Source organism: Pistacia vera, unplaced genomic scaffold (genome assembly GCF_008641045.1).
Source record: "Pistacia vera cultivar Batoury unplaced genomic scaffold, PisVer_v2 Contig460, whole genome shotgun sequence".
In the NCBI taxonomy this organism is placed as follows: Eukaryota; Viridiplantae; Streptophyta; class Magnoliopsida; order Sapindales; family Anacardiaceae; genus Pistacia; species Pistacia vera.
Window position 1 is genome coordinate 1,285,920 of NW_022196291.1, and position 20,262 is coordinate 1,306,181.

A 20,262-nucleotide genomic window follows, 5' to 3' on the forward strand; every position below is an offset into this window, starting at 1 on the left:
GCCGTTTACTTGTTTAGACTATCTTTTGTCGAACACAATCTCTTCTTCTCCAGTCAGATCTATAGAAGAAAGAAAAACCAGAGTTAGGTTTTCCGAATGTTTTAAGATTATATTAGAAAGAAGAAAAAAAAATCTTACAGATTTCGAATTTTCAAGAATCAAGCACCACTATTTAAGTATCGCGAAACAATGCCCAATCAACGTCGTCTTTCTTAGCCAAGCGAAGCCACTCTCTGTCTCCACTGTACAACTTTTACAATTAACCCTAAATTTCACTCGCCATCAAATTTCTTAGTGTTTACATACCAAACAACCAAAATTCAGCTGTTCGAGTCTCCATATTTTCTCGACACGCATGTACGTAAGCACCTTTATACCTAAAGAAGCTATTGAAGTCATTTCTCAGAGTATTGGAATTGCCAATTTTTCTCCCGATGTTGCCCTCGTTTTCGCTCCCGACGTTGAGTATCGCATGCGCGAAATTATGCAGGTCAATATAATTTTTTATTTTTTTTATTTTGGTGGTTACTGATTTTTTGAGCTCTGGAGTTTAAAACATTGTTAATTGATAGTGAACCTTGATGCTTTGAACTTGTAGGAGGCGGTTAAATGTATGCGGCACGCACGTAGAACAGTTTTGAGAGCTGAGGATGTTGATCGTGCACTTAAGTTAAGAAATGTGGAGGTAAATAATTTGTATTTTTGGCTTTTGTTTTTTTTAATTAATTGTTGTGGGTTTTGGAGTATAGTTTCAAAAGTAATGTGAAAATTTGATGTTTAGTTGTGGATTTGGTTATTGGAGTGGTGAAATAATTTGTTTTATGCTTTTTGATTTGCAATTGAGTTTGGAAGTTTAATTTTGGAACTTACGCGAAATCTTTAGTTTTGCTTGCGGATTTGGTTGTTCATTTTTACTTTTTTACTCTTGCCAGGCAATAAATGGATTTGGTTCGAGTGATTCTTTGCGATTCAAAAGGGCGGATGGGCTTAAGGATTTGTACTATATTGATGACAAGGATGTGGATTTTAAGGATGTACGGGAATGAAAATGTGGTTTTAAATTGTGTGATAAATGGCTTTTTGTTGCTTGCTATTCTCTTATTTTGCATGTTGGAATGGATGCAGGTGTTGGCAGCACCTTTACCAAAGGCACCTATTGAAACATCTGTTACTACTCACTGGCTAGCAATTGAAGGTGTTCAGCTTGCTATTCCAGAAAATGCTCCAGTTGAAGGTATTGTTTTGACCTCTGTTGGAATACTAGTTAATAGAATGGGAAACTGGGAGACTGGTTTCTAAAAGTATGTATATATGGAAGAACTTTGGGTGGCCAAAATTACTTTGGAGTAAGCATTATGGATGCTATCATTTAGAGTGTTTTTCATTGGTTAGATTTCTATAGGTAGTTTGCTTCTGAGCCTTAGTATTTTTCTGTTTTATGGCCAAGTGGACTGCTCCATGTTTTGATCTAGTGATTCTTAGGTTTATGGACTATTGCAATATCTATGGCCTCTTAAGTCTTAACTTTTTGATGATTTTGCTATCATGGGCATTTTAGATTGTATTATACTTTTTTTGCAGCCCCTGCAGCAGTCTCTGATGGCAAAAGATCTGATTACAGGGAAGATGGGCTTTCCGCTGACATTAAACGACCTGCTAAGCATGTACTTTCTAGGGAGCTTCAGGTATATTGTATATCCTGTGCCATATGATTTTAACAAAATGTAAAAAATAATGAACTTTTTTATGACAGAAGCTTTCTGTAATCTCCTTTGCAGTTTTACTTTGACAAAATAAAACAGCTTGCAGTGAATAGATCTAACTGTATCCTCTTTAGACAATCATTAACAAGCCTGGCAACAAGCTCAGCAATACAGCCGTTGGTTCCTTTTTTTACATACTTCATTGCTGATGAGGTAGTCTCAAGGATCTTCAGCTTTGTCTTTTCAGAACATATATCAGAGAATTGAAGCTTTTCTGTCGGATAATTATCTTGTGTTTTTTTTCGCTGTATTACATCCTTTAATAAAATGTCAAGTGTCCACTTTGTTGTATCATAACTTCAAAATATTTGCTAATCTCATACAATCAATTAGTCAATTGGGGAAATCAAAATGGTTTAGATGGTAACAATCAATTTATTTTCAACTCACTTACCTTCAAAATTTACATAAACAGTTGCAGTCTCAGGAAAAACACTATGGATTTTTCTAACACAAGTAATCATAACTGTTAACTAAAAGTAATTGTTATCGTTCACTAACAGCAAAAGTTACCATTAACTAACCGTTAACTAACGGTGGAACTCATAATCAACTAATGACAACCGTTACCTTAACGTCAAGCGTTTAATGTCGTGTCATGGTTAATGAACGGCAACTTTTCTGTTACTAACATTTGACGTTAACATTACCTAACTTTGAACCGTTACTCGAGACTGTTAAAAGTTAACGAATAGTCATTATTACAGTTAGGGGTGTATACGAGCCGAGCCGAGCCGAGTATCTCGGTACTCGAGCTCGGCTCGTGATGAACAGTACCGAGCTCGAGCTCAACCGAGCTTCAGAACTCGAGCTCGAGCTCGAGCTCGAGAGTGGGAATGAGTACTCGAGCTCGAGCTCGAGCTCGATCGAGCTTCGTAAATCGAGCTCGATCGAGCTCGAGCCTTATCGAGCTCAAACGAGCTCGAGACAGACTGCTGCTATAATTTTAAATCTTGAGACAGACTGCAATTGTAATTTGAAATCTTCCTGCAGTTGACACCGGCGAACTTGTCCACGACGACGGCGTGACTCGTGAGTGACTGATTTACCGCGAATGGCAGTGGAGATTTAGGACTTAGGGTTGATGAAAAATCGTGACTGTGTTTTACTTTTTCAGTTTTTGTTTCAGCTTTGATTGAAAAATTGCAAATGGGTTTTACTTCTGCGTTTTTGTCTATATGGGAGCTATTTGCAATTTTAACAACTTAAAAATTAAAAAAGTTTTAAAATCTTGCAAATTACCCCCTGAGCTCGTTTAAGCTCGTGAATAGTGACGAGCCGAGCTCGGCCCGAATCGAACTCGGCTCGTCACTATTCACGAGCTGCTCGAGCTCGAGCTCGACTCGCCTGATTTCGAGCCGCGCTCGAGCTCGACTCGAGCCGAGCTCGAGTAGCTCGCGAGCAGCTCGGCTCGCGGCTCATCCCTAATTACAGTTCACTAACAGTTAATTTGAGGGTCACTNTCCTGGTTTGTTATTTATGAAAATGTACCTGTGGCCTGTAACTTTTCCAAGAAGCTACTGTTTCTAAACTCGGATTATGTTTACTAAATCACTTATGAAAGGTAACTACCAGTGTTTTAATAACCAACCCAGGTGGAACCTAGCAAAGTGGTCAGGTTCTAGGTTGACTGTTTTGATTAGCGGGTCAAATCAGTGTCCAAAAGTTTGAAATATAACAAAAACACTCTTAAAAATCACATATAAATCTCTACAGCTTTGAAATCGTGCAAAAACACCCCGAAAAACCAAGACAAATATGGTATATTTCTGACAACAAAAATACGCCTCATTACCACGAAAACACTCTCCTCAACCTCTTGACCAAAACCCATATCACCCCTCCCCCGATTGCCTTAGGTTGTTGCCATCGATTTTATTTTGCGATTTTCCATCGATTCATTCATCGAAAATCACCTTCATCACCATCATTGCACTCAATGACTCTTTTTCTTCAAAAACCCTAACATCCTAACCTTCAATTATTCACCGATTACCATCCCAATTTATAGGGTTTTTGGTAAATAAGAAAATTGTTAACCCGACCGAGTAAAGGCTTCAAGTCCCGGTTGAACCAACTAGGTCAAGCTGGGTTTTAAAACAATGGTAATTACAACCTTTAAGTCAGCTGTTTAAACTTCCAGTTTGCGCTAGGAAATCAACCATTTCCATTTAACTTAATGGAGATCATTAATCATGTTATTAATCTAAATCAATCAAATCATCGCATTACAAATAGACAAATAGCAAACATAATATAGACGCAAAGGAAACCTAAAAGGAAATGATACCAGATACACTTGAGCTTCCAACATCTTTACATAGCTGTGGCATAAAAAGAGAAAACAAAAACAAAAACTAGAAAAGCTCAAAAGAATTAAAAGAAGAGCTTTCGTGACGGTCTGGAGTTAACAGGTGAAGGTGAGGTTGGAGACCTGGGGAGGGGGGGTATTCCCTTGCTCTCTTGGCCGCCTGCTACTTTGTCAACCAGCTTTGCTGCCTTAGGGTCAGTTAGAAGCGTCTTCTGAAACGATTGGGAGAAGCCGGTTGCAATAATAGTTACATGTATCTCCCCATTGTATCGGTCATCCACAACAGCCCCAAATATTATGTTAGCAGAAGGGTCTGCCAAACTAGTCACAACCTGAAAGTTTACAATCATAGAGAATTATTTGTCACGCCATTGGCTAAAAGCACTTGAAGGTTAGTTGCTTAATATATAACAGATTACATTGACTCATTTCATAGGTATTTATGAAACCAATATTTGCTCATTTAATTCAATTGGAAGAATCAGACACTGCAAAGCTTAATAAATTCAGTACCTGGGACACTCTATTAACCTCCTGCAAAGTTATGTCCTTTCCTCCAGTAATATTATATACCACACCAGTCGCCGACTGGATTGATGATCCAATCAAAGGAGCTAAAGTTGCTTGTTCAGCAGCTTCTTCTGCACGGTTTTTGCTAGAGGAAACCCCCACTCCAAGCATTGCAGTTCCAGAATCTTTCATGACTGCCTTTACATCTGCAAAATCCACATTCACCAGTCCAGGTATCTGCAAAAGACGAAAACAATAAAAGCAAACTTAGGATTTACAAATTATTTTAAGAAAACCTTTGAAAGAAGCACACTTAAACAGTTTCAATTTCAACCATGCGGAAAGATTGACTCTAGGTGGACCATGAAAACCTCAGGTAGAAAACAAATGGTCAAAACAGGCTTTCTAAGATTAACAAAAGCTGAATGCCCAGTGGCCAAAATGTGGAAAAATACAGTTCAGCAATCTTGAAAACAACTCACTGTTATTATGTCGGAAATTCCTTGCACCCCTTGACGTAGAACATCATCAGCGAGGAGGAAAGCATCCTGAAGTGGTGTCTGCTCATCAGCAATATCAAGTAGACGATCATTGGGAATCACAATTAGAGTATCAACATTCTTTTGCAACTTTTCAATGGCCTCCAGCGCCTGCAAAGATGCAAACATGAGAAATTTCTTTGAAGGAACTTTGAACAATAAAAGATTTTGTATACTCTAAATACAGGAAAAAAAATGTAACCAGTAAGCTTAATCCAGTATCTATACTCTCTTCAACCCAGTATGCAAATGGCAAGGAAACTACATTAGAGAGTCCTTCAAAAACAGATATATGAATCATTGAAAACCACCTACGAAACCCACAATCTCATGACTGGCCTAAGTGGAAGAAATAAGCCATGTCATTTAATAAAGCAGATTCAGTACTAACGAAAATTCATTCCTTAAAATTCCATGTCGTATTGCAAGTAGAGTATAATATTAGAAATCACACTCAAAGCTAACACCACTGAAGATAATAATTTGAAGAAATCACCAATTGAAATACCAGTTACATAATTTAGACAAAACAGGGAATTGTTTCTCCTAAGCATTTTAGCAAAGGACTCCACTCACTTTCTCCCTTGCACTCATATATTTGTTGGCTGAGAAGATATGTTTTCTAAATTGCTTATCTGATTGTTTATATATATAGCATACTGTAAACAGATAATCAAGCTACTTTCTCGGTCTCATACAAAAACCCAAATGACACCTGCCTGCACGGATCTTTTACGTCCTTCAAAGCTGAAAGGATAAGTAACCACACCAACAGTCAAATAGCCAGCCTCTTTTGCTATCTGAGCAACAACTGGTGCAGCACCCGAACCTGTGCCTCCGCCCATACCAGCTGTAATAAACACAAGATCTGAGCCCTTAAGAGCATTTGCAATGGCTTCCTTTGATTCCTCAGCAGCCTGCTCCCCCAGAAGCGGATTTCCACCAGTGCCTGCATTTGAAGCAAATAATCAGAATCTAAGGACACACATAGTACACATGTGGGCAACAAACAACCACCCAAAGCAATCATTAACATTCATTACACAATCGATGTATTTCTCCTATTTTAGAAGAGTAGCAAACCTAGTCCACGAGTCAAAAGCTCTCCAATTTGAAGTGGATTCTGTGCAGCTGATTGTAAAAGGGCTTGAGAATCCGTGTTTATGGCATAAAAATCAACTCCCTATCAAAGCAAAATTGAGCCCCATTAATAACAATTCACCTAACAAAATTTTCAAGCCACCCTTTCTTATAATTCAAATTGCCGTCATAATTTAAATTGCTATGGATAATAGGTTTCAAATAAGAAACCCAGACTGCAAAAACCAATAACTTAATTATAAAGTTTCAATCTTTACAAAATGTAGAGCCAAACTCTAGAAATTACACTCAAATTTAACATTAAAAATAATAAAAATGAAAACTTTTGAAAAACCCACATGTAAACCACTGCCAATCATGCGATTAACAGCATTGTTGCCACCTCCACCGACACCCACAACCTTAATTTTGGCAGTCTCAATTGGAGCAAATGAACAGCTTACACTCCCTTTATGGGGCCGTTTCCAGAGGCTCCTGCGCACCGTTTTGTGATTATGGGAGAGTGTTTTGTTGAGGTGATATGAAGAGGCAAATGAAGATGATGATGAAAGGAATTCATTTGGGTTTGTCACTTGAAGTGTTGCCATTGTTATAGCAAAACTGTATCTGAAAATGAAAGTGAAGTGAAAATAGAGAGAGGTTTTAGGGTTTTAGAAGTAACAAGTTTCAGCTTCACATCACCTGAGAGTGAGTTCAGTTCTTGGAGATATTTGGGAAAGATTGGGTGGACCTGTGCTTTAAATTTCTTTTTCCATTGCTTTATACGATACCGTTTGACAACACTCTTATTGCTATTTTGATTTTTAAATTCGAGGATATTGGATACATCTTTATTTTTTATCTGATAATATTATCTACTAAATTAAACAAATAATGTACTGTTAGTAATGATCCTCAATTTTCAGGTAATACCTCAAACTTTCCATTCCAAAATGATGGCTTTAATGTAAGCTAAGAGTTGATCTAATAAACAATATGTCAACACTACATGAGACGTTATATTATTTAAAAATACAAAATTTAGGATTTTATTTCAAGAATATAATAAATTTGAGATTAAGTAATGTTAAGTCCACAACCTAATCTCACAACATTCTCTTAATAACCCTCAAGATTAGCTTTATTATAAGTCTTGCCTACCTATTTGCAAATTCACCAATTACGAGAGTTGTGAAAGAATATTTTGAGATTAAATTGTAAACCTAACATTTTTGTGTAGGATTTTAGTTCAGAAATGTAATTTTATTGATATGTGAATAAGAATGAAACAATTCCAAATGCTTCCCTCTCATGTACTACTTGCCCCAATTTTGAGGGTCGAGAGCTATAGTCTGTAATGGAAGAAGAGTTTTCAAAGACAATGGATAGAGCCAATCAGCTGACTTGGAACTATAACCACAACTCAAAGGTCAGTCAAGCTGCTAAGGTCTCATTCTTAAGAATCATAAATTGACTTGGCAAAAGAGTTTTACTCCTCAAAACTTCGATGAGATTTTATTGCTATATACTCAATAAAACAAAGGAGAAACTGTTTCTAAAGAATTATTTCATTCAAATTACAAGTCGAGCTGAAGGCTTGCCAATAGTTTCGGAAATGGATGAGAGAAAAATGTTTACAATTCAAGGACAAATAGTATCAAACACCAATATAACTCCAACTGAAATTTCATGCACTCCAATATGAGCTACACAGATCCAACATGAAGAAATACAAAATGATCCATCAGACCTAAAAAACAGATATATTCCCGGGGCCTCCACAACAGATACCTCTGGATTACCAACAATATACTATGCTTCTCCGTAAAGAATTTCAATACTACACTTCTCCACAACGGATTTCATTCACCTTCACTCAGAATAGGGACTATGAGTGGTTTCATCTGGGCAAGGTATACAATCGCCCACCTAAAGAAAACAAAAGAACAAAGAAGGTAATTTCAATAATGAGAAAAAATGAACAAAAAACCGGATGAAGACAATCACATGTTTGTGTCTAATATACAGCTTCAAATTAAGAGACTTTAGATATTCCAAAACTGATTAACATAAGAGATAGAACAAACAAATCTAAAACATAAACTTACATCATCCAACAGCATACTGTTGCTGTAACAACCAATGTTAGATGGAACCTGCATTGCAAAATTAAATTAGCCATTTTGCATAAAGAATAAATATTATACCGAGTGATAAAGACAAAACCGTAAATGACCAAAAGAAGTCTTCTACACTTGGCAATTCTAAACCAGAAATTTAACCATAGCCATTGATGATAAAACTTTCCATGCATTAATATCCTTTATATGATGATAATATGAGATTCATAAATATTTAGCAGGCAAGCATGACATGCATGTTTTCCCAAACAAAATTATAGATAATATCTAAGTATGATCTTTTCAACAAAATTACAAATCACGTACACATGAATCCAAAAATTGAGCATGTATGTATAAACATGCATATCTAGAAGTCACTTTCCAATACTAATTCTAATGAAGTAGGGTCCCAGGAGAGAGTCTGGCTAATGTTAAACCCTTTGGTGTTGTAAACATGAAGTCACCACTCCGAAGAATAGAATCATTAGCTAGCACTTGTCAGCACAAGACTAATACCATTCCACAATGCAGAAGCTCCTATATATACATACGAGTGTTGTCTCCAGGGTTCTAAACTTCTAAAAAAGATAATTTACAAATTCAATAAAAGTGAGAAGCAGCACGGCCTAAACAAAAAATATACCGCTGAAGCAAGGAGTTATGAAACAACAGTAAAAATGGCTGCATTGAGTAAAATTGACAATTAAACTGTCCCCTCACATTAACATGCAAAATATTTGGACACCCTATGAAAAAGTGAATTGCCCCAGATTGCCCCATAAAGTTACGAAATATTTCATTCATTCCAGTAGATCCATAGCAACAATGCCTGAAACAATCGGCTAAAGAAAAGTGAGTTCATAACATTTCCATGAAATCACTAATCTGATCGTTATTTTCTGTAAACTGAAAATCCCATTAACCCGCTTAGGAAACTTAAGTCTGAAACTAGGGCCAATGTCGAAACCTAAAATCTTTTAAAAGGTTGCCTAAAATCTTTCAAAAGGTAGATTCCACAATGAATCAAAGTCCAAACCCTGTGGGAGCAAACCACAGGCTTTAACACACAGACTAATTCCTCAATCTAAATCACTAATATGACCCTAATCTATTAATTAGATCCTAAATCCAGTTTTCTACCTTTCTTCAATGGGCAGATTTACAATTTTTTCAATATATTATCACATTACTAAAAGCAATTTTTAACTACTCATCCACAATAACACAAACAGATAAACCAAATACATTTACTAAAAAACTTAATCCAAAAATCAAGAATTAAACAAAAAAAACATACAAATTGGCAGAGGGTCCTCTGTTGCAGCAAATTCTGGTACAAAGAGACGCAATGATTCCAATCACCACAAAGATAAGCGTTGTCACCATAAAACCCATCTCGAGATTGTAACGTAAATTAGGTTCGATCACCTATAAATTCAAACTTTATCAGAGAAAATAATTAATAAGAGACACCCAGATGAGTTAAAAACTGCAAAAACTTATAAATAAGGAGAAAATAAGCAAAAACATTACCGTTTTGAGCCGGAAAAAAATTAGAAAAGTTGGTACTTGTAAACAATAAATTATAATGTAAAAACGAAAAAAAATTGTACCTTCGGAGGAACAGATCGAGCTAGTTATGGAGTAGATCAAAAAATCGCCCACTTCAATCTCCCTCTAATTCTCTCTCTTTCGTTCGTTTACTCGCTCTCTGTCCCTTTGTCGTGTTCCAGATGATAAAAGCCATAGCTTTGAGCACCAATAGATTAATTTGGGGGCAAAAATTATGGGTCTGGGCCTGATTCTTACACAATTATGGGCCTTTGGCCCAAATTTCTCTAGCCTGAATTGCAAGGGTCCATTTGTTTTAATATTTTTACACTATCCTATTCCTATAATTCTGAAAATACACGTTTGTTTTCCTATTCTGAAAATCATATTCTATTGTATTCAACTACCTTTCAACTCCTAGGTTTGTAAACTTAACTAAACACCCCCAAAAAAGTTTAAAAATTGACAAAAACACCCTCACCCACCCACATTTGCCAGATTCTAGTCACCACTGTCAGAAGGTTGTCGGAATCTAGGATAATGGTGCACTACTGGCTGAATCTAGCTGGTAGTGTGCCGCTATAGCCTTTTTGGCCAGGTCCACAGTGGATCTGACTAGAAAATGTCAGATCTACGGCCAAAGATTGGGTCGTTGACAGCCAAATCTTTAGCCATAGCTAGTCGTCAATGACGGCCAAGATTGGCTGTCGTTGACCATCAACGACGACCATATCTTTGGCTGCCATTAATGACCAAACACAGCTAGATCTAGCCTTTTTCGGCCAAATCCACGATGGATCTGGCTGGAAAAAGTCATCTCAGTGCACGACCAGCCAGTCATGCACCGATACAGCAACTCCGGCCACCCTCCGGCGATGGTGGCTAGCTACTGGTATTTAATGGGTGGGTGAGGTGTTTTTGTAATTTTTAATAATTTTATTACAGGGGTGTTTACTAAATTAACAAACCTATGGGGTGTTTTTGTTAATTTTTAGATCCTACCTCGTTATTCCCTTTCAACTCTTACTTTTTCAAATATACTATCCAAAATACTAAAATAAACGGACCCAATAAAATTGTGTAATTTTGTTAAAAATAAGAAAAGAGAATACGACAATACTAATACTATACATACAAACTCCTCATATAAATTTTTCTAAAAATCATTACTCATAATTTGTAAACGCTCTTTGTATACATATTACATCTATAAATAATTAAGAAAATTTTAGGAAATGAAGAAAATTTTCGGGATCTACGAACTCACGGAGCTATCTTTTGAGATGTTAAACGTGTCGTGTACATAACACAATTATTATAGTAACATAATAATAGTAGAGTAAACGACATATTCTCGCTCAAGGTTTGACAAAATTCCAAGTTGGTACCCTAAGTTCTATTTATTCCAGATTCATACCCTTAAAATAACGGAAAATTGTTAGATATAACGGCTCAGGGGTAAATTGGTCATTTTGCAGAGGACGTGCACATTAACAAATTGCCGCCTCTAACAAAGCTCCGGTGCACATTAGCCAACATCACTGTTGACGTTTTTCGCCCTTTTCCAGTGATTCTTTCACCCAAAATCACTCTTGTCACCACCATTCGAACCCTCATCCTCCCCTCTACAAAACCTTACTCTTCACAACCTTCATCACTCGCTGACCGCCAACCACGACAACCGTCAAATGCAATTGGTTTTCATCGGTCTAGACCGGCGAATGGCCACTAAACGATTGCTGGGGACAGAGGGGTTTTGTAGATTTGGAGACACTAGTTGCAGTGGTGATGTCCAATTGGATTTTCATCGTCGGAATCGACTGGAATCCAGCGAAGAACAACGAAAACCTAAGCCTGACAGTGCCGACGATTAAAGGGGCGAATGAGTCGGGAACCAAAGGGGTTTTGGACGACGAACAATGGGAAAGGTGATGGAGGTGACTAGGGGGTTCAACGTTATCGGAAACAGCCCAGATCCGATGAAAACAGAGACGATGCGCAATCATTAAGGGTGTAATTGAAGTAATTTCAAAATAAGATGGTTAATTTATAATTTTAGAAATTTAGGAGTTAAAAAATAATTTATTAATTTATGATTAAGGGCATTATGGTAATTATACCCACACTACCCTAAAAATTGTTAACATTGTTATTTTAAGGATAGGAATCTGGAATAAATAGAACTTGGGATACCTACTTGAGATTTTGTCAAACCTTGGGTGGAAATATGTTATTTACTCATAATAGTATGACATAAGGTCTATCGGACCATGTAAGACATTTTTCTAAGACAGTGCCACATATCTAGCTTAACCTCCTGCATACCTTTATGGGCCAGAGAAATTAGGATTGTTGGGATTTGAAATTTCAGATTTTTGCTTACTTAGCACACACCAAAACATTTCTGAATGTACCAATAAGCATAGAGTGCTTGGATTGATCTTTTTAATATGATGTTTATTGGGTTTTGCATTTTTTACATATATTAAAACTTATATTAAATTTCGTCGCCCATTAATATTATATTACTAATGTAATAATTTATATTAAAAATATTATAATATATTAAAAACTTTATGACATCATACAAACGTTTTACTGAAACAAAAATATTAATATGATACGCATTAATCCACTCATGGTCATAGGCAGTGCAGCAATAGGAGCGAACCAAAAAGGTTGTGCATCACTTTAACTTATTGTCTCAAGTTTAATTCCCATTGAATGCAAAGGTGGGCAAAGGTAGTGATTTACTTGGAAATCGTGACGGTAGGTTGCTGAGGATTAGTCGAAATTTTCATGCCTATATACTCAAAACAAAGGAGAAACTGTTTCTAAGAATTATTTCATTCAAATTACAAGTCAAGCCGAAGGCTTGCTAATACTTTCGGAATGGATGAGAGAAATGTTAACAATTCAAGGACAAATAGTATCAAACACCAATATAACTCCAACTGAAATTGCATGCACTCCAATATCACGATCCACATGAAAGAAATATAAAATGATCCATTAGACCTAAGAAACAGTTATATTCCCGGGCCTCCACAACAGATACCTCTGGATTACCAACAATATATATCGTTCTCCTAAAGAATTTCAATACTACACTTCTCCACAAAGGATTCATTCACCTTCGCTCAGAATAGGGACTATAGTGGTTTCATCTGGGCAAGGTATACATCGCCCACCTAAAGAAAACAAAGAACAAAGAAGATAATTTCAATAATGAGAAAAAATGAACAAAAAAACCAGATGAAGACAATCACATGTTTGTGTCTATACAGCTTAATTAAGAGCTTTAGATATTCCAAAACTGATTAACATAAGGATAGAACAAACAATCTAAACATAAACTTACATCATCCAACAGCATATGTTGCCGTAATAACCAATGTTAGATGAACCTGCATTGCAAAATTAAATTAGCCATTTTGCATAAAGAATAAATATTGTACCGAGTGATAAGACAACCATAATAACCAAAGAAGTCTTCTACACTTGGCAATTCTAAACCAATATTTAACCATACCATTGATGATAAAACTTTCCATGCATTAATATCCTTTATATGATGATTATGAGATTCATAAATATTAGCAGGCAAGCATGACACATGTTTTCACAAACAAATTATAGATAATATCTAAGTATGATTTTTTCAACAAAATTACAAATCACGTACACATGAATCCAAAAATTGAGCATGTATCATAAACATGCATATCTAGAAGTCACTTTCCAATACTAATTCTATGATAGGGTCCCAGGAGGAGTCTGGCTAATGTTAAACCCTTTGGCGTTGTAAACATGAAGTCACCACTCCGAAGAATAAATCATTAGTTAGCACTTGTCAGCACAAGACTAATACCATTCCACAATGCAGAAGCTCCTATATATACATACGAGTGTTGTCTCCAGGGTTCTAAACTTCTAAAAAGATAATTACAAGTTCAATAAAAGTGAGAGCAGCACGGCCTAAACAAAAAATATACCGCTGAAGCAGGAGTTATGAAACAACAGTAAAAATGGCTGCATTAGTAAAATTGACATTAAACTGTCCCCTCACATAACATGCAAAATATTTGGACACCCTATGAAAAAGTGAATTGCCCCATAAAGTTATGAATATATTCATTCATTCCAGTGATCCATAGCAACAATGCCTGAACAATCGCTAAAGAAAAGTGAGTTCATAACATTTCCATGAAATCACTAATCTGATCGTTATTTTCTCTAAACTGAAAATCCCATTAACCCGCTTAGGAAACTTAAGTCTGAAACTAGGGCCAATGTCAAACCTAAAATCTTTTAAAAGGTTGCCTACATCTTTCAAAAGGTAGATTCCACAATGAATCAAAGTCCAACCTTGTGGAGCAAACCACAGGCTTTAACACACAGACATTTCTCAATCAAATCACTAATATGACCCTAATCTATTAATTAGATCCAAATCCAGTTTTTCTACTTTCTTCAATGGGCAGATTTACAATTTTTTCAATATATTATCACATTCTAAAAGCATTTTTAACTACTCATCCACAATAACACAAACAGATAAACAAATACATTTACTAAAAAACTTAATCCAAAATCAGAATTAACAAAAAAACATACATTGGCAGAGGGTCCTCTGTTGCAGCAATTTCTGGTACAAAGAGACCGCATGATTCCATCACCACAAAGATAGCGTTGTCACCATAAAACCCATCTCGAGATTGAACGTAAATTAGGTTCGATCACCTATATTCAAACTTTATCAGAGAAAATTTAATGAGAGACACCCAGATGAGTTAAAAACTGCAAAACTTATAAATAAGAGAAAATAAGCACAAACATTACCGTTTTGAGTCCGAAAAAGATTAGAAAAGTTGGTACTTGTAAACAATAAATTATAATGTAAAAACGAAAAAAATTGTACCTTCGGAGGAACAGATCGAGCTGGTTATGGTAGATCAAAAAATCGCCCACTTCAATCTCCTCTAATTCTCTCTCTTTCGTTCGTTTGCTCGCTCTCTGTCCCTTTGTCGTGTTCCAGATGATAAAAGCCATAGCTTGAGCACCAATAGATTAATTGGGGGCAAAAATTATGGTCTGGGCCTGATTCTTACACAATTATGGGCCTTTGGCAAAAATTTTCTATCCCAAACCTCCTTTGTTGTCTCATACTTTGCTAACTGTGTACCTATGGAATGCCCAACAGAATTGTTAATCCAAGTAATAATTTTTGCATTGTTTGCTTCCCAGGCATCTATCAAAGCATCATAACCCTCATCAGTATTATTAGGTTTCACCGAAGTTCCACTAACATATCCCCACATCTTTTTACCCTTAAGAAAATTTCTCATCACATAACTCCAATACGAATAATTCTTGTCATCTAACCTCACACTTACAGACTGAAGCGAATCATCTCTTTCAGTAGCAATATTCAAAAAACAAAGAAAACCAGAATGCAAAAGAAAGGAAAACGAAATACCAGATTGACGAAATTGAACAAATATCAACGAAATACCAGATTGCCGAAATTGAACAAATATCAACAAAATACCAGATTGCCGAAATTGAACAAATACCCTCTCCAAAAAGTTGGATCCGCGTAAGCTATGTTTAAGATTAAGCCTCGTCCCATGAAATTTTGCTCTGATACCATGTTAAACAATCCAAAGAAATAATAAAAAGAGGAGGCTAGGGTTTCATTGATACTGCACAATTCAATTGAATACAAAAGTATGATTTAACCTAAATACAAAGATATGTATAGGCTAAACAATAGAAATAATGAAAAGACAGATCTACCCTTAATAAACAATAAAACAAAATAACCCATATTTCTTAACATGTAATAATACTGATCGTCATATTTTTTATATGGCCAATAGTCTTGTGGATTATCAAGAATACACCAGAAGGAAAGCTAGTAAAGGAAATATACATTCTAGGATTATTGATTCTTCCTTTGGTCATGGGAACTCTGACTGACAGTTTAGGTATGACTTTTGCGCTGGGAGCTATACTTATTTATAGCTGATCTTTTGTGATATATATATATACACATAAGTTTAGACTTATTATTGGAAGTGGGAAGAAGCCCTTGTGTTACTGTCAAAATAAAGAAGTTTAGACTTATTTATAGCTAATCTTTTGTGTATGTCACTGTTTATTTTTCTGCTTTGCATGGGAGTTTTGGAGGCTCAGGTAGATGACTTATATAAATAAGTACAAAGGACAAGAAACAAGAAGCGCAAGTTGAGACTTATTGTTGGAAGTGGGAAGGAGCCCTTGTGTTATCTTCTCAGCTTGTTCTTTCATTCACAACCTCGAGTTTTAAATCACTCTATCTTTTAGCTTGAGAGATTCACATTTTTGTTAGGGTCTTGTTTTGGTTCTTCAATGGCGAGTTGGGTCTTATCAGAATGTGGTGTAAGACCCCTGCCAAGAATCTATGCAAAACCCAGAACTGGATTCTCCAAGTTTAGATCATTTCAAGTTGCTAAAACTCACAGTTTTTCTTCTTCATTTAAGGTTTCAAATGGGTTTAATGACAGAAAGTGGTCATTGAATGTGAGTGTTCCATTGAGCGGACAAGAGATTTTAAGGGAGGAGAAAATCAATGGAGTTAGAGAAGAAGAAAATGGTGGTGAGTTTTACCCTGCTGCGCCTCCTTCTTTAGAGCGGCTATTCCTAATCATTGTTGGGTTAAGAATCCATGGAGATCAATGAGCTATGTTGTGAGAGATGTTGCTGTGGTTTTTGGCTTGGCGAAGAAGAAGAAGAAGAGGTGTTCAGAATGTTTTTTTTTTTTTTTTTAAGTATGGACAGAATTGACGCCCGTCCAAACTTAAGGGACGGGCATACATTTCTAATGGACGCTCGTCCAAACGTAATTTATGGACGGCCGTTTCCAAATTTTTTTTTTTTATTTTCATATTTTGGTTAAGGACAGGCGTCCCTTATTTATGGGCGCCTGTCCAAAATGAAGGGACGATTGTCCATAACGGATGAACGGCCGTCCCTAATTTTTATAAAAATATTTTATTCCATTTTACTTATAGACGGGCATCCTTTAAATGGGGACGCTCGTCCGTAGTAAATGGACCCCCGTCCATCAAATATGGACGGGGTCCATGTGAGTGAACGGCCGTCCATATTTGATGGACGGCCGTTCACTAGAAAAATATTTATAAAAAAATCAAGCGTCTAGATTACTGGTGTGAGTCACGCATACACATAGACCGATACACATTTTCGATGCAAAATATTCGATGTTTATAGCTTTGTTGGTCTCGCCTACCTATTTACAAGTTGACCAATTGCGAGAGTTGTGAAAAAATATTGTGAGATTAGATTGTGAACCTAACATTTTTAATTAAGATTTTAGCTCAGAATTGTAATTTTATTGATATGTGAATAAGAATGAAACAATCCCAAATGCCTCCCTCTCATGTAATACTTGCTACAATTTTGAGGGTCGAGAGCTGTAGTCTGTAATGGAAGAAGAGTTTTCAAAGACAATGGATAGAGCCAATCAGCTGACTTGGAACTATAACCACAACTCAAAGGTCAGTCAAGCTGCTAAGGTCTCATTCTTGAGAATCATAAATTGACTTGGCAAAAGAGTTTTACTCCCCAAAACTTCGATGAGATTTTATTGCTATATACTCAATAAAACAAAGGAGAAACTGTTTCTAAAGAATTATTTCATTCAAATTACAAGTCAAGCCGAAGGCTTGCTAATACTTTCGGAAATGGATGAGAGAAAAATGTTAACAATTCAAGGACAAATAGTATCAAACACCAATATAACTCCAACTGAAATTGCATGCACTCCAATATGAGTTACACAGATCCAACATGAAGAAATATAAAATGATCCATTAGACCTAAGAAAACAGATATATTCCCGGGGCCTCCACAACAGATACCTCTGGATTACCAACAATATATTATGCTTCTCCGTAAAGAATTTCAATACTACACTTCTCCACAAAGGATTTCATTCACCTTCGCTCAGAATAGGGACTATGAGTGGTTTCATCTGGGCAAGGTATACAATCGCCCACCTAAAGAAAACAAAAGAACAAAGAAGATAATTTCAATAATGAGAAAAAATGAACAAAAAACCAGATGAAGACAATCACATGTTTGTGTCTAATATACAGCTTTAAATTAAGAGACTTTAGATATTCCAAAACTGATTAACATAAGAGATAGAACAAACAAATCTAAAACATAAACTTACATCATCCAACAGCATACTGTTGCTGTAACAACCAATGTTAGATGGAACCTGCATTGCAAAATTAAATTAGCCATTTTGCATAAAGAATAAATATTATACCGAGTGATAAAGACAAAACCATAAATGACCAAAAGAAGTCTTCTACACTTGGCAATTCTAAACCAGATATTTAACCATAGCCATTGATGATAAAACTTTCCATGCATTAATATCCTTTATATGATGATAATATGAGATTCATAAATATTTAGCAGGCAAGCATGACAAGCATGTTTTCACAAACAAAATTATAGATAATATCTAAGTATGATTTTTTCAACAAAATTACAAATCACGTACACATGAATCCAAAAATTGAGCATGTATGCATAAACATGCATATCTAGAAGTCACTTTCCAATACTAATTCTAATGAAGTAGGGTCCCAGGAGAGAGTCTGGCTAATGTTAAACCCTTTGGCGTTGTAAACATGAAGTCACCACTCCGAAGAATAGAATCATTAGCTAGCACTTGTCAGCACAAGACTAATACCATTCCACAATGCAGAAGCTCCTATATATACATACGAGTGTTGTCTCCAGGGTTCTAAACTTCTAAAAAAGATAATTTACAAATTCAATAAAAGTGAGAAGCAGCACGGCCTAAACAAAAAATATACCGCTGAAGCAAGGAGTTATGAAACAACAGTAAAAATGGCTGCATTGAGTAAAATTGACAATTAAACTGTCCCCTCACATTAACATGCAAAATATTTGGACACCCTATGAAAAAGTGAATTGCCCCATAAAGTTATGAAATATTTCATTCATTCCAGTAGATCCATAGCAACAATGCCTGAAACAATCGGCTAAAGAAAAGTGAGTTCATAACATTTCCATGAAATCACTAATCTGATCGTTATTTTCTCTAAACTGAAAATCCCATTAACCCGCTTAGGAAACTTAAGTCTGAAACTAGGGCCAATGTCAAAACCTAAAATCTTTTAAAAGGTTGCCTACAATCTTTCAAAAGGTAGATTCCACAATGAATCAAAGTCCAAACCTTGTGGGAGCAAACCACAGGCTTTAACACACAGACTAATTCCTCAATCTAAATCACTAATATGACCCTAATCTATTAATTAGATCCTAAATCCAGTTTTCTACCTTTCTTCAATGGGCAGATTTACAATTTTTTCAATATATTATCACATTACTAAAAGCAATTTTTAACTACTCATCCACAATAACACAAACAGATAAACCAAATACATTTACTAAAAAACTTAATCCAAAAATCAAGAATTAAACAAAAAAAACATACAAATTGGCAGAGGGTCCTCTGTTGCAGCAAATTCTGGTACAAAGAGACGCAATGATTCCAATCACCACAAAGATAAGCGTTGTCACCATAAAACCCATCTCGAGATTGTAACGTAAATTAGGTTCGATCAACTATAAATTCAAACTTTATCAGAGAAAATAATTAATAAGAGACACCCAGATGAGTTAAAAACTGCAAAAACTTATAAATAAGGAGAAAATAAGCACAAACATTACCGTTTTGAGTCCGAAAAAGATTAGAAAAGTTGGTACTTGTAAACAATAAATTATAATGTAAAAACGAAAAAAAATTGTACCTTCGGAGGAACAGATCGAGCTGGTTATGGAGTAGATCAAAAAATCGCCCACTTCAATCTCTCTCTAATTCTCTCTCTTTCGTTCGTTTGCTCGCTCTCTGTCCCTTTGTCGTGTTCCAGATGATAAAAGCCATAGCTTTGAGCACCAATAGATTAATTTGGGGGCAAAAATTATGGGTCTGGGCCTGATTCTTACACAATTATGGGCCTTTGGCAAAAATTTCTCTAGCCTGAATTGCAAGGGTCCATTTGTTTTAATATTTTTACACTACCCTATTCCTATAATTCTGAAAATACACCTTTGTTTTCCTATTCTGAAAATCATATTCTATTTTATTCAACTACCTTTAAACTCCTAGGTTTGTAAACTTAACTAAACACCCCCAAAAAAGTTTAAAAATTGACAAAAATACCCTCACCCACCCACATTTACCAGATTCTAGCCACCACCGTCTGAAGGTTGTCGAAATCTAGGATAATGGTGTACTACTGGCTGAATCTAGCTGGTAGTGTGCCGATATAGCC

General features: G+C 35.9%; 4 protein-coding genes across 9 annotated transcripts; 1 reads left to right on the forward strand and 3 right to left on the reverse strand.

The window, feature by feature from the left end:
- Positions 1-355: 355 nt before the first annotated feature.
- Positions 356-1,970, forward strand: LOC116145169 (transcription initiation factor TFIID subunit 6-like). The gene is made up of 6 exons (XM_031430603.1): positions 356-490; positions 599-685; positions 933-1,034; positions 1,126-1,234; positions 1,582-1,685; positions 1,779-1,970. The coding sequence occupies exons 1-6, from the start codon at positions 356-358 to the stop codon at positions 1,968-1,970; spliced, it is 729 nt and encodes a 242-aa protein (XP_031286463.1).
- Positions 1,971-3,998: 2,028 nt separating this feature from the next.
- LOC116145232 (cell division protein FtsZ homolog 1, chloroplastic) lies at positions 3,999-6,954 on the reverse strand. The gene is made up of 6 exons (XM_031430662.1): positions 6,563-6,954; positions 6,207-6,306; positions 5,843-6,072; positions 5,067-5,234; positions 4,588-4,821; positions 3,999-4,406 (listed from the first exon to the last, which is right to left on the reverse strand). Exons 1-6 carry the CDS (start codon positions 6,809-6,811, stop codon positions 4,140-4,142), a joined length of 1,248 nt encoding a protein of 415 aa, XP_031286522.1. The 5' UTR covers positions 6,812-6,954; the 3' UTR covers positions 3,999-4,139.
- Positions 6,955-7,753: 799 nt separating this feature from the next.
- Positions 7,754-19,857, reverse strand: LOC116145285 (V-type proton ATPase subunit e1). Of its 5 annotated transcripts, none has more exons than XM_031430730.1 (4): positions 19,738-19,857; positions 9,624-9,767; positions 8,312-8,359; positions 7,754-8,132 (listed from the first exon to the last, which is right to left on the reverse strand). In XM_031430730.1, exons 2-4 carry the CDS (start codon positions 9,719-9,721, stop codon positions 8,066-8,068), a joined length of 213 nt encoding a protein of 70 aa, XP_031286590.1. In that variant the 5' UTR covers positions 9,722-9,767; positions 19,738-19,857; the 3' UTR covers positions 7,754-8,065. The 5 variants fall into 5 exon arrangements, with proteins under 5 accessions (XP_031286590.1, XP_031286592.1, XP_031286591.1 ...); XM_031430732.1 differs by lacking the exon at positions 19,738-19,857 and adding an exon at positions 14,799-14,832 and having other exon boundaries at positions 9,624-9,754; XM_031430731.1 differs by lacking the exon at positions 19,738-19,857 and adding an exon at positions 14,799-14,828.
- On the reverse strand, positions 17,764-19,860 carry LOC116145284 (V-type proton ATPase subunit e1). 2 transcript variants are annotated; one of them, XM_031430727.1, is made up of 4 exons: positions 19,738-19,860; positions 19,422-19,565; positions 18,120-18,167; positions 17,764-17,940 (listed from the first exon to the last, which is right to left on the reverse strand). In XM_031430727.1, the coding sequence occupies exons 2-4, from the start codon at positions 19,517-19,519 to the stop codon at positions 17,874-17,876; spliced, it is 213 nt and encodes a 70-aa protein (XP_031286587.1). In that variant the 5' UTR covers positions 19,520-19,565; positions 19,738-19,860; the 3' UTR covers positions 17,764-17,873. The 2 variants fall into 2 exon arrangements, with proteins under 2 accessions (XP_031286587.1, XP_031286586.1); XM_031430726.1 differs by having other exon boundaries at positions 19,422-19,552; positions 19,738-19,857.
- Between the last annotated feature and the right edge of the window lie 402 nt (positions 19,861-20,262).

Coding starts and splice junctions, on each gene's coding strand:
- LOC116145169 (XM_031430603.1), top strand. CDS start 356: ATGTACGTAAGCACCTTTATACCTAAAGAAGCTATTGAAGTCATTTCT. Junction 1,035..1,125: donor AGGATGTGGATTTTAAGGAT/GTACGGGAATGA, acceptor GAATGGATGCAG/GTGTTGGCAGCACCTTTACC. Junction 1,235..1,581: donor AGAAAATGCTCCAGTTGAAG/GTATTGTTTTGA, acceptor CTTTTTTTGCAG/CCCCTGCAGCAGTCTCTGAT.
- LOC116145232 (XM_031430662.1), bottom strand. CDS start 6,811: ATGGCAACACTTCAAGTGACAAACCCAAATGAATTCCTTTCATCATCA. Junction 6,307..6,562: donor TGATTGGCAGTGGTTTACAT/GTGGGTTTTTCA, acceptor TTGCTTTGATAG/GGAGTTGATTTTTATGCCAT. Junction 6,073..6,206: donor GCTTTTGACTCGTGGACTAG/GTTTGCTACTCT, acceptor CTTCAAATGCAG/GCACTGGTGGAAATCCGCTT.
- LOC116145285 (XM_031430730.1), bottom strand. CDS start 9,721: ATGGGTTTTATGGTGACAACGCTTATCTTTGTGGTGATTGGAATCATT. Junction 8,360..9,623: donor AGAGGACCCTCTGCCAATTT/GTATGTTTTTTT, acceptor TTTGCAATGCAG/GTTCCATCTAACATTGGTTG. Junction 8,133..8,311: donor ACAGTATGCTGTTGGATGAT/GTAAGTTTATGT, acceptor TGTTTTCTTTAG/GTGGGCGATTGTATACCTTG.
- LOC116145284 (XM_031430727.1), bottom strand. CDS start 19,519: ATGGGTTTTATGGTGACAACGCTTATCTTTGTGGTGATTGGAATCATT. Junction 18,168..19,421: donor AGAGGACCCTCTGCCAATTT/GTATGTTTTTTT, acceptor TTTGCAATGCAG/GTTCCATCTAACATTGGTTG. Junction 17,941..18,119: donor ACAGTATGCTGTTGGATGAT/GTAAGTTTATGT, acceptor TGTTTTCTTTAG/GTGGGCGATTGTATACCTTG.